The sequence below is a fragment of the Erigeron canadensis genome, chromosome 2 (genome assembly GCF_010389155.1).
Source record: "Erigeron canadensis isolate Cc75 chromosome 2, C_canadensis_v1, whole genome shotgun sequence".
Taxonomy (NCBI): Eukaryota; Viridiplantae; Streptophyta; class Magnoliopsida; order Asterales; family Asteraceae; genus Erigeron; species Erigeron canadensis.
This window is the reverse complement of record NC_057762.1, coordinates 20443921-20457833: the sequence shown is the minus strand read 5'-3', so window position 1 is coordinate 20457833 and position 13913 is coordinate 20443921. Positions and strand designations below refer to the sequence as shown.

The window sequence follows — 13913 nt, the reverse complement described above, 5'->3', positions numbered from 1 at the left end:
CAAATGATTGGCAGAAATGATTCTTGAAGTGCCACGTGGCAGTATTAGCGGCAACGTCGCCGCTAATACCCGTGATGTGACGTATTGGTATTGGTATTGGGCTGTCAGTCATCATTGCCCTCATGTCGAGCCCATCATTAGCGGCACCCTGATCGGGTTGACCTTTTTCTGGTGGTGTATCATCTTATTAGCCAATATGGTAGTATATCTTATTAGCCAATATGGTCAATGAATCCAACTTTTTCATTCTAATTGTATTTATATCTTTATTACTTTGGCGCCTTGCTGGAATACAGTATTAATAAAATAAAATCCAAGTCAAACAATCCCAAAATTGCCTTAAATAATGAATTAAACTGGTTATATAATCAAATTGTTTAGAATAATTGTTAAGCTAATTTTATACAATTATATATCATTTCCCGTAAAACATTTAATATTCTAGACCATTGTATTTTTTTACTGCAACGCTACAAATTATGTAAATCATATATGGAAGTAATGGAACAATGGAAATACTAAGTATTTTTTGATAAAATCGCAGACAAAAATTGTTCCAGTTGATCTCAAATCCGATACCGAATATTTACATGTTTTGATAAGTTTAAGCTACTTACCAGACCTGTTCATGTTGCAATCTCTACCTAATTCATCATGTTGAACTCGTAAACAACTAAAACATAACCAGATGTAAATAACCTCTTAAAACATGTCATCAAAAGAACCTGCAAACATCTCAGAGCTTCAACTCATGTTTTCAAACTTCAAAAAAAAAAAAAAAAAAGATAGCCTGCTTATCAAGTTAAAGGCAAATCACAACGCAAATGCAAATAAAGGTTCTAACAACCACAGAAAAACTTCCCACGTTTAGTCGATTACCCAACATACACCTAATGTAATTTGTCAAGCTATGCCTATAAAACAACTTCCAGCATTTATGTTCCAAAAAGTCGACTTTCTTATGCATTTCCAGCTATTCTTTTAGAAGCCTTTCCACATATGCCTACAGGAATAAGGAGACATTTAATTACTACAAAATTGTACAAACATGATGACTGATGTAATGACAAATCAGCTTTAATATAGAAGATATTTCCCTGCATAACAAATATATCAGAATTTCAGACATGATTACATGAAGAAAAATTAAGAAATCAATGTGAGCTGGTGTGATCCGGAACATAGGATAAGAATAACATGACATTACAAAAGAACAAGAGGCAAAGGCACTTAAAACACGGCTCACTAATAAGCCAAGGAATGTAATACTAAAGTGATAACTTCGACTCATTATGGGAATAGCTTTAATCTATCACAAGCCAATCGGATATTAAAAAAAAAACTTTATAAATCTTTAATGTAAATTGTAAAGTGTTACAGGGTCAATCTAATCTGGGCCACTCAGTTTGAAGTCACTAAAGATGTATTTCAAGACATTAAACCAAAAAATCATATTTGACACGGTAAATATATATGAAATCACTTATAAATCTTTAATATAAAGTGTTACAGGGTCAAACTGATCTGGGCCGTCTTGCCCATACCAAAACTCAAAAAGCTACCTTTTTTGACCCGGACCCTTTTTGACCTGTCACATAACCAAGTCATTTTGCCACCTACAATCATAAGGTATGATTACTGAAGTCGGCTCTCTCGGTATCTTCATTTGAAAGCTATGTTGTTAATAACGTTGATATAACAGTGGTATAACGGTTATTGATCTTTCCCCAAAATATCAGTCAAAATAATGGTTCTGATATTAACGGTGGTATTTACCGATATTTAGCTTTTTAAATATCGGTCTTCACGGTGTTAATACAGGTTTTTTCTTTTCTTTTTTTTGGGGCCTAAAACCAATAGATACTTAATAGTCCAATCCTAAATAAATAAAAGCTCAATTTTTCAGCCCTAATTCTAACATAAACCTATAAAAACAAAAGTCCAGCCCTAATTTTCCAATCAAGCGATCAATCAGAAGGGTTTCTCCTTTGTCTTCACTTCTCAAGCGATCCATCTATTTCTCTGTCTTCACTTCTCTATCATGTTTCAAATACTTTTAAGCTTGACTTTTAATACTACTATTAAGTATTATGTATTAATTATTTTGGAATTTATATATATTGCATATTATTATAATCACCGTTATACCACCGTTATACCACCACTATAACCGGTATATCAAATATCGGTCCTCGACCGTTATAACCGATATTTGAGTATTAACAACATAGTTTGAAAGGAAAAGAGAAGGAGATGACCCCATTACGAGAGACATGGTCAGCTAATAATTTGATCATGTGAGGCATAAACTGGACCCTATATTACCCCCTCACATTCTGATTCCTAATGTTGCTCAAAATATATCTATGTAAAAATTTCTAATGCTAAGTTACCCTTTAGGAGCAAGGGTGTAGTCGGCTAGTTTTATCGGCAAAAACCATCGGCAAGCATCGGCTAATCGGCTACACTATAGCATCTCCATCGGCTTGTATCGGCAAGTTTAATCGGTTAGTATTGGCTATATATATCGGCTAGTTTTGGCCGATCCTTGTGAACGTTGGGAGCGTGTACTTTGTGACTGTTTTTTTTTTTTTTCTTGTGCTCGCCGGAAACCTAAAAAAATATTTGGGGGTTTTCGATTTTGAGGCTTGATCTACGTTTTTCTTGGCTTCTATTGCCGGATTACGTGCCGATAAAACTTGCCGATGCTCCTAACGTGATATATCACCCTTTCCGGTCGTCGCCGGCCAAAAACGTTCACTTTTTACGGCCAAAACTTTGTTTGGCTTTGCAAGGGTGTAGTTGGCTATTTTTACTACTTGTTCCTTCGGTTTTCTGGCGATCCCTTTCTTAGGTTTTCCGGTGAGACTGCTGCTGCTGTTGCTACGGCGGCTTGCGGTTTTCCGGCGAGCCCTTTTTTGGGTTCTTGGTTTACTGCTACTGCTGCTGTTGCTACGTATATTTATGTATATTTATATATTTACCTTTGCTATGTTATCAAATTGGTTAAATTGGCAAGATTTTTATCACTACACCATCACTTTTGGCAAATTTTGGCTTGTTTTTGGCTAGTTTTTGGCAACGACACATGGCGGCTTGTGATTCGTCGATAATTTGCCAATTTAGCCAATTTGCCAATCTTTTGGCACTACACCCTTGCCCCTTAGTAAATAATGCTAGAAAAGGGAATGTAAAAAGGTGATATACAAAAGAAAATGTAAATAATGCTATATAACCCTTCCTATTCGGATACTTATATTTATTTTGCTAAGCGCAGAAGGGCTGATCTCATTATTGCCAAATTAGTTATTGCAACAACAACTTATTATGGGTGGCAGGAAAGGAACTCAAGGCTTTTCAAGCAAAAGAAGCATTCTACTCAGCAATTTGAGGTAATTAAAGCAACTGTTTGGCTGAACTTACTTTCATTTCGATTTAAAAAGAAAGATCGAATGGAAAGAATTCTGGAAGTTTGGATGCTGCCTACGTCACTAGTCATAGTGAAACTGTGAAACCTTAGGGTTTTTTATTTTATTTTATTATTATTTGTATCTAGCTTTATTGAGCTTGTTCATGAAGTTTAGGTGCTGGGTGTTAGTTATGGAAATGGCATGTCAAGTTTCATGATTTACGCTGTTGTCTTTTGGCATTGTTCTTGTACAGTTGTACTAAGCCGTATTGACATTTGGTCAGTACACCTGTTTTTATCTGTAGTATATATAATAAAGCTAACCAGCGTAACCTTTTACCCAAAAAAAAGACCAGTCACCAAGAGAGGCCTATAATAACAAAATGCCAAAAAATATGTAAATTCCAAAATTTAAATTTACCCTAGACATATGTGTGTGTGTGTATATATATATATATATAAAATAAAAAAGATGAAAAGAAAAAGAACATGTTAAACAATCAAGATGCATGAACATGTAATATAAAATTAAAACTAGAATGGGATTGATAACGTACCTCCACAAGCTTAGTAATTTTGGGTTTAGAATATGCGAGATATTGCTCAATCTTTGCTTGTGTTCTAGGGACCTGGTTCCCTTGAATAGTAGTTGTAACTTTATCAACCACTTTCTTCACAACAGTTTTATGAACATCTCTGCTCATTTTACCTTCCTTCCATTTTGGCTTCAACAACTCCTTAACAAATTCCACAAGTGCGACTTTAAATAGTCGCATAGCCTTTTCATCGTTGCTAATATCACCCTCTTCTACTTTTCCAGGATTAATACTTTCTTGTTGTTGCTTAGCATTTTCGATTTCAGCTACTCTGTTGTCAATTCCTTCTGGAATTCCAGCCGATTCCTTCTCCGCAACACCAATTTCACCACCGGTAGATATTGGAGGAATATTTTGGTTCTCCTGTGCAACTGAAGCAGATAAGGTCCCAATGGGTACACAAGTATTGACTTCCAGACCCGTTGCTGAATTTTGCTGTGTATCTTGGTTGTATGCAGAATGGGGAAGAGATTTAAGGTACTCTATGGCACTCGAGAGATTTAGCTGGGTATATAATTCTGGAACTTGTCCTTTCTTAGACATTTCAGGCAATGCAGTAGGAAGCCCATTTACATGAGCCAATTGATTAGTCAAACTAGTGTCATTGACAGCATTTATTAATTGTGGAGCATCGACTTCCGAAGGCTTCAGTTGTTGGGCACTTTCTTTGATTTGATTTGATGTCTGCTTATATGAATCCATACCTTCACCCTGGCCACTCATCTGACTTTTAGGTCCATTGAAGGCATTTTCAGTTCTATTGAAAGATGAAAGAGACTGAGAATTCATATATTGAATAATCTGAATAGAGTCTTTTCCAGAAGCAACAACTTGTTGGTTGACATCTTTCGAGACTATATTCGGATTGTTCAAATCGGTATCATTGACCACATTCCCAACACTTGTCCATTGATTTACAAGGTTCTCACTTTTTTCAGCACCCACGTCATTCAATGCTTGATCATCCCACTTCCTAATGTTATCATCAGCTTGGAGCATCACCGAAGAAGTCGTATTTTCCCAACCAGATTTTGCAACTTCAGAGTAACCTGGCTCACTAACCTCATCCCATAACGGGCCATCCCATTTCTTTATTTCCCCATCTATTCTATTTTCAGATTTTGAATCATTCCATGACTTCTTGCTGTCTTCGGAATTATAGTAGGCCTTTGAAGCGCTAGATAAACCTGATTTACTTACATCGTCCCATGAAAGACCATCCGAGGACCTTTTCTTGTTATCTAGATTACAGTTGGAATTCCCAAGATCCGGGATAACTGATGTATCTTTATTATCCCAATTTTTGTGTGTGTCAAGTGAAGTGTGATCACGAATGCCGTGAGACCTTTCATTTAAACCCTGTGGATCCGCATCAATCCACGACCTTTTCTTATTAATAAAATTAGATCTGGACTTCGCAACATCTGGAAAGTTAGATGCATCTACATCATCCCATGTTCTGTTCTTGTAATGTGAAGTATGATCTTGTATATCACGTGATCTTTTATTAAGACTTCGTGGTTCCACATCATTCCACGATCTTTTCTTATTATCTAAAATAGGGTTTGATCTCCTACCATCTGGGAAACCTGATGCATCTACATCGTCCCATGTTCTGTACTTGTCATGTGAAGTATGATCAGGGATATCCTGTAACCTTTCATTTAAACCCCGAGTTTCCATATTATTCCGCAATCTTTTCTTGTTATCCAACTTAGGGTCGGATTTCCCACCATCTGGGAAAACTGAAACATCTATATCATCCCTTCTATTCTTGTCCTGTGATGTATGATTATGAATATCATCACGTGACCTTTCATTAAAACTTCGTGGTTCCACATCATCCCATAAAGGAGCATCCCACGTCCCCTTCTCACCAAAACTGGACTTATCTGATGGATTTATGTCCTCATGTGGCAGCTGTTCATGCCATTCCCTGTTTTTGTTGCCAATATTGCGATCCCGAACATTGTTATGTGACCTTCCATCATTACACCTGGACTCTGGAATATCATGAGAAAACTTACAGTCATCACGGTTGCATTTACCAGCAGCAAAGAACCTACACGGAATTCTAGTATTTCGATTCGATTGACGCCTGCGGTTTTGATCATCATAATGATTTCTATCATCTCTATGATAATCAACTCTTGAGCCACTTGTGTGATCTGGCCTATGACTCCGATTTCTTACACTAGCATACTGATTAGATTCATGTCTATCATTATAGAATGGGCTTCTAGTTCCGGATCTTGTACTTTCCCATTCTCTGTCTCTACTCCTGCTCCTGCTTCTAGTCAGACCCATAGCTCGGCCTCTGCTTCGGCTCCTGCTACGGTATGGACTCCTTAATTGTTCTCGAACTCGATCATGGTCTCGGTCATGGTCTGTGCTCATGCGTGCTTTACCACCTACTTGTCTGTCGCCGGCCCTGTATTGAGCATAAGAAAAAAAAGATAGCATGTGATACATATTAACCGAATTATGCAAATATATCAGAAGACATTGCTAATGTTTTCTGATTATAGAGGCTGCAAATCAGAAGGACTAGGTAAATGGTCATACAGGTTCGAGTCAAACCGGGTATTTTAGTATGTGTTGGGTTGACCATAAACATGTTCTCTAGAATTATAATATTTTATAGATAACTGGTGTGTCAAATATGATCAAAGTACTTATATTCTATTAATTAAATTCTTTTAAAAAATAGCTTAAAAGGTTTATGCATTAAAAAAATACACTTGGTCTCTTAACATAGTATGATTAAGGCAAATAGTTTTGTTGCCCAATCGAATATCTGTAAGTTAATATTTTTTAATTTACCCGTTGATAGAGGACACAATGTTATATTTATTTGTTTAAAACGCATCAGGTGATATTGCATACTCCAATTTTTGCAAGAAGAAAAAGACAAATATTGTCTGTACTTTGTGGGATGATATTCAGTGACATACTTCAGATGACAAAGGGTGTCTATGCCAAGGGTATTTTAGAGGACTTTTTTGGAAAGTCTTGGGGTTTGACCATTCTCTTTGGAAAAAAAACGCTCTGTTCGATTGTAAGATTTTAAAAAAAGCCCCAATTCCAGTCCAAAAATCCAAAATTTAAAAGCCAAACAAGGTTGCAAAAGAAGCTCCAGCCCCCAGCCCCATCTCCAACTACTTTTGCCAAACATACCCAAATACTGATCACAGGGTTTCCCTGATACTATCATATAATTTTAACATCATAGTTTAGATATTATGATATCAAAGTACCAACCCCTATTAACTACAACAGGTCATGGACTAGTCATTCATGGGACAAGGTTAGTACATCACCTTTCAGGTAGAAATAAAAACAGGCTTGACTTTAACTCCCAAAAAACTTGCAAAATATCATTTTATATCCAAAATCCAAAACATCCTTTAAGAGCATTTTACTTAGAGTATTAGAAAAATGTATTCTGGCATATATGACACTTCTCAGATTTTAAGAGAGATACATGAAATTTCCCCTAAGTCTAGTACTGGTGGGTTGGGCTGATCTAAACAAATTTCTCACAAATACTAAGGTGTTACTTATAACCACAACAATAATAATACAATATTCTAACTCTTAGCGAAGGACTTAGAAGGTCGTATGCACGAACAATAACCTTTGGGTGAATCTCAACCCTTATACTGAACTTTATTATTCAAGCCATTGAAGATAAACCATACTCAAATTGTTACATTGTTAATTACATGGGTCAAAATCGCCCCCATTACATACAGCCTATGCCTGTATATGTTAAACCAGTAATTAGATTTAAGATTAGTGATGTGAAAAATAAACACACCTGTAGGGTGGGGCAAAGGTATTATCTGATGGGTGAGTGCTATATGGTTTTTCCCATTCATCAAAGGTCTGATCTGTCTGCATCCTACGTCTGTCTCTGTTGATGGCATCATCCTTGGGCCCGGTTCTTTTTTCTAGCGGAGGATCCCAAGATTGCCTCCCCATGCCATCATTGACTTCTGAGTTTGACCATTTAGGTGAACCAACCCAAGCAACATTTGAATGCATCTCTGAAGAAGACACTTTCCCTTCTTTTTTGTCCCATGAAGCTGCAGATCTTCTACGTCGATCACTCATACTCTCACTTCTTTATGAAGATTATATTAATCTCACCTTCTCTCAACCAAAATAAAGAATGACCTGGAACAGAAAAAGAGAGCAACACATCAAAATCATAGAAGATAAAACATACACTGGTCCTTCACCCTTTGAAGCTACTTATTATTCCCTTTCATGTCGCTCTACAAAAATAGCCATGAGAAATCAAGTGATGAAAGTAATGGATTCATATGAATTTTAGACTATTGACGCAATGTGATTGAAGAGTAGCGCGTGTAATATGTATTATCCTATGAAACATAGTGGTAATTCAAGTTTAGCATTACAAACACATTATAACCTTTCTTTGACTCATCACTAGCTCAAACAACGAATAAAATGGGTCCAAATAGAATGGTTTTTATTTTAAGTGGATTAATTTTACCCGGTATCACAAATAGCATGTTTCAAGCTAAAATGATCAAATTCAACAGCAAAATACATTACATTTACATTGCAGCATAAAATATCGAAAAACAAAGAAGAATATGACTGTCCAATATATGATATAATAAGTGTAACACAATAGCACCTTCTGTTCCATATAGCAAGGGAAAGAATGTCACGGAGGCAGGATACTAAAAAATTATAGACACAACAATCATTTAATTAATTTATTTATTTATATATATTGTCTTATTGAACATATGAATAAGATAGTCAATAAACATCCATTTTTATTATCAACCAAACTTAAAAACTTTTCACAGTGATTTTAAATACAACAGATTGCTCAAATAGTGAAGTCTTAGTCTTTTCGACTATAAGTCTACTGTTACAAAAAGTAGAGTAAAAAAGGTATCACACAAACCAATAATCATTAAATTAACAATAAAGTTTTTTAGTCACAATATAAAAAAAAAAAAACCTACATAATTTGAAGTAAACTAAGTGACAATATACCAAGATCTGTTTGTAGCTTATACATGGAAACAAAATTACAAGAAACAAGAGTATCATGAGAGAAGAGATAAATAAAGTGATTACTGTAATAGGATATACACAAAGATCAAGAGAAGAAAAGATACTTATATGTGTTGATATGTGAGAACGTGACGATGAAATTGAAACGGTGAAAAACCCTAGACTCGGATGAAATTAGCAAAAAACCGATTGTAATCAGTAGATAGTTATATAAGAGAGGGAGCAAAGAGCAAGAGAAGAAAAGCTACCTGTGTGTGTTGATGTAAGAGAAGGCAAAAAGGAAAAAATTGAAATAGTCAAGAAAACCCTAGACTCGGATGAAATTAGCAAAATCAATGGTAATCTGACGTATACAATATTCATATCTATAATTATATAAAGTTAGTTGACTGTTAGAACTATTCACTAGCTTCCATTTCCAAATAGATTTCAAATATAATTTCCTAATCTATAAACAAAATGGTACAACTTGTATTATAATTAGTACAAGTCCAAAATCACACTTTTGTTTAGAATTCAACATCCACATGTGTGATAATATCTGCATAATATCTCCTTCAAGCTTTAAACATATTACAAGGATCCTCTTATCCAAGTTCTTCCATCACCAAAAGAGACTTTTTTGTCTAGCTTGATTTTACATAAATCTACCGATATAGAAATCTGGCAGAGTAGGTCCATAAAATTTCAACTACTTTCTAAGCTATTATAGCCATTCATTATTCATTAAACAGAAGATAGGAACTAATATATTTATCAAACAGAAGATAGGAACTAAGATATTTATCACGATTCCATATTTGATTGGCTACTTTACATGTATCTTTAAATACTTTATAAGTTATAATTACCTAAATATTTGTTAGATTTTTAACACAAAACATTCCTTAGAAATAAGAGCCAAGATATATATCATGATTCCATTTAGGATATAGATAAACCAACACCTCAACACAATGAGTCAGAGAAAACTGAAAATCGCAAATTTAGATATCACTCTCAGTCCCGACAATAAGGATTGAATCTGAAGTACAATGCCAGAAAGCCTTGCCTGACAACCGCCTACATGGCTATATTTAAAAGCCCATCATCCTATAGGGAAAGTCAAAAGCCCGTGAAGTGGAGTCATCGATTTCTCTGAGATACTTTGTATCCTGGTGTTCATGTGGCTGTTATGGACTCCAAATTGGGCCTGGACAATATGAATAATGGACTACAAATTGGGCCTGGACAATATGAATATATGGCCTCGTTCTTCCATTATAAATATATCCAACAGTAATTGTGAAATCCTAAAATGAAATTAATAACAGAGACTCTTGCTTATATGGTGATAGATGGTCATTCTTGGAATGAACTTGATATACATTTGTGTTAGTGGTCTGTGTCTATGTTCTCCTAGCCATATGTTTTCATTTACATGTATGGGTTGCATATCACCCAATAGTATCTTCACTTTGAAACACCATTAATATCTGCAACCTAGGTTTGGCCAAATTCTTCAACATTGAAAGGCATAACAAGTTCACTCGTTGATTCGCCCAAATCGGAGAGATAAATAGCAAGTACAATGATCAGATAAAAAAATAGCACCCCATTGACCTAAAACCAGCCCATATACGAGATTGAAATGAATAAAAGCCTCCTACCACTAAATACCAGTTCCATAGATGCTACTTTTCTCACTAGTTCCATTCACTATCCTTCTAGAGTGCAATAAGCTAATAGTTACAATCAATCTGTATTCATGAACTCAGTTTAGTTGCCCAAAACTAGCTCCTATAAAGGTATGAGAAAGCACATATTTTTCTGTTGCCACTTTATATCAACCTTATACTTTAATAACCAATTAACCCATGCAAAGTGCAAGTTCATATCAAGGAATAAACCTAAAATTGTCACTTGAGTCTCATATGGACTTCTTTATCATATCTCCCATATTCACCGTTCTAGCTAGATGTTATTTACTAATTAGGGTCTTTATTCACGAGCTATCAACTGAAGCCAACCCTTCAATGACATCAAGATTAACATCCATTAAACCAAAAGCTACTTCACATCACAAACATACATGTTCAGTATCCAAGGATATTCTCGGAGTTGGCATGCATAAAGCGATAGTCGGCAGTTTGACATATGTTTCATAGCAGAAGTGACATATAATCACCAATGGAATGTAGCCAATGTATTCTAAGATCTACATGCGAAACAGCCCAAGCCTGGGAAGCAGCAAGAAAGATATGCAGAGAACATAAGCCGGCCAAAGATAAAGCTCCATAAGTAAGGAGGTGTTAGGTCTGAAAGTAAGGGTTTACTAGTGTTTAGTTAAGCATATGGGTTTGTGGGAATGAGGTCGATAAGCGTAAAGATGGTAATCCGCTATACCCACCTAAAGGTCGGATATAGAAATCCATTTTCATTCTACCATGTCATGAAAAGCCCATAGCCATAGTGATTCGTGATTGCAAGCATCAGCCCAAGTATCCCACAAATTGTCTTGACTTAAACCATGTGATGTTCTTGATTAAGCATGTGGCTTGCAAAGCTTCAAGTCTTTGTGATGACAATCTGGGATTTTTTGCAATGAATGGCGTCTGTGGTACTAACTGCTAGCTTCATAATACTTATTTTAGAGTAGCACAAAGGCACGAATATTGTCAAAAGAAGTTTCAATCTTCTTGATGAATATGCTAATGAAGACATTAATCCAGGCAATGTCATGTCTATGGTCAGTTAGTCACTTCCAGAGAATCGAGTATTATGTCTGGTTTATACACCTGTATTTGGCTAGAAGGGAAATAAAACATGATGGCTTTCTGTTTTTCTTTCCTTTTTTTGAGTAAGAGGGGATGAAACATGCTGGCTTTCTCTTCTCCAGACTTGATAAATTAGGAAGAAATAAGCATTAAAGCTTTTTGTTAATTGTGTATTTGGCAGCACAAGATGATGACATGTCTTTGAAGACAATACTACGTGACCCATGAATATGCAGCCATCTACAAATGTAAAAGATCACAAATGAAAAAGAATCAAAACCTATCTCACGACCGATGTACATAGTAGTTAGATTGTGTAAGAACCTCAAATGCACGTGTATTCAAGATGTCATATAGAATTGAGCCTTCAATATACTATTTTCACATAGTTTAAGAATATAGTCCCACACTCAACAACCACTAGCAAGATCTAAAACTAATTATGGGAGTCACAGAATATTATTATAAATGCATAACAACCATGCTTTCCCATATCAAAAGAACTCTGGGAAGGCTTGATGGAAGTAAGGAGCTTTTGAAAGAGCATATCTTTTCAAATATAATATCTCTGTGGCACATCCATAATCCTAGGAAATGCTTACAGTTTAACAGTAAGGCTTTAACTTATTAACATATCTATGTCTTACAGACAAACATGCATTAAAGTAAGGTAATTAGACATAATAAATAGCCATAGATAAAGATAACGTAAACAGAGAACATATCAGAATGAAACCAATTAAAGGCAACAAAATATAGAATGGATAGAAAAGAAACAATTAACAATGACATATTAACAAATGCTCGTAATACTTGACAAAAAGGTGCAGAGTGCAGACAACCAAACTCCTGCCTGTTTTCCCTAGAAAGCCTTCAGCCTGGGTTTCTACCTTTCTATCCCAACTAAGACTTACCTTCCCAAGTCTCTCAAGAGGTAAAACTCAAATAATGATTACATGCTTAACCCATCATTAACATACAAATTTGAGCTCGACATGGATCGAGCTCAACTAAATAGCTTGATGAGCCGTCATGGGAAGGCTCGAGCTGATAAGTTCAGCTAAATAACTTACATAAAATTTAACACTTGAAAGTACAAATATACCCTTAAAAAAATACTTACATACAGTATTCAATGAATTTTATTTCCGGGAAGTCCCGGTGAATAGTTAATGATTACTTTAAATTCTTTAAAAGTCAATACACATTTGTCTACCAACTTTTGTATTGTCCTATTCTCAGAATACATATAAAAACCAACTTGATTTACATGAGAAACTAATGCATATTTATTAACAGTTTCGTTTGAGCTTATTAAATATTAATAAACAAGATTTTCTCTTTTCACGTCCATTTTCTAGCATATATGAACTGCATATATATACATGGAACCTCCAAAAGGTCGATAAATTTACAAAACGTCAACATAGTTATAGAACTACATGAAACTGTGAAAAAGTAGACAAATTGCCAAAAAGTCAACAAACTTAGAAAAAAAAAACTACATGAAACCCAGAAAAAGTAGAGAAATTGCCAAAAAGTCAACAAATTTAGGGGGGAAAAAAGTACATCAAACCGCCAAAAATTCAAGAAACTGCCAGAAAGTCGAAAAACTTATATAAGAACTACATCAAACCACCTAAAATTCGACAAACTGCCTAACACTATAGTCAACCCCGCTTTCCATAGGCCCTATGCTAGTATATGCAGTATATATATATGTATATTCCATAAAGGTTGATCAGAACTTAAGCAGAGTCATGATAACCTCGAATTCGGCTCGTGTTTTAAGTAAAGACAGTACTCAAACTCAATAAAAGCTAAGGCAGTTATGAGGCATTAATTAATTAATAAAAGAAAATAATTAATTAGAAATAAATAGAACTATTAAACCCTAATAATTAATTACCTGTATATGGAAACCCTAGAATCGTATTGTGTTGGTGACAGTAGAGTAGCGACTGATGAAGTTAATAACAAGTGTGAAATGAGAACCTCTGTTTGTTGTATTTATTATTATATTACAGTAATTAATAAAAAAATATCATTATCATCATCCATCTCTTCTTCCAAAAGTCTTGCAAATGTGTT

General features: G+C 35.1%; 1 protein-coding gene across 1 annotated transcript; it reads right to left on the bottom strand.

Annotated features, from left to right (window-relative positions):
• Positions 1 to 674: 674 nt before the first annotated feature.
• On the bottom strand, positions 675 to 13913 carry LOC122587051 (uncharacterized protein DDB_G0287625-like). The gene is made up of 4 exons (XM_043759121.1): positions 13732 to 13913; positions 7826 to 8184; positions 3967 to 6436; positions 675 to 1003 (listed from the first exon to the last, which is right to left on the bottom strand). Exons 2-4 carry the CDS (start codon positions 8119 to 8121, stop codon positions 974 to 976), a joined length of 2796 nt encoding a protein of 931 aa, XP_043615056.1. The 5' UTR covers positions 8122 to 8184; positions 13732 to 13913; the 3' UTR covers positions 675 to 973.

Excerpts from the sequence above, each read along its gene's own strand:
- LOC122587051 (XM_043759121.1), bottom strand. The coding sequence starts at position 8,121 with ATGAGTGATCGACGTAGAAGATCTGCAGCTTCATGGGACAAAAAAGAA. Across the intron at positions 6,437-7,825 it reads ACCTTTGCCCCACCCTACAG|GGCCGGCGACAGACAAGTAG; the intron begins GTGTGTTTATTT and ends TGCTCAATACAG. Across the intron at positions 1,004-3,966 it reads AAATTACTAAGCTTGTGGAG|GCATATGTGGAAAGGCTTCT; the intron begins GTACGTTATCAA and ends TTATTCCTGTAG.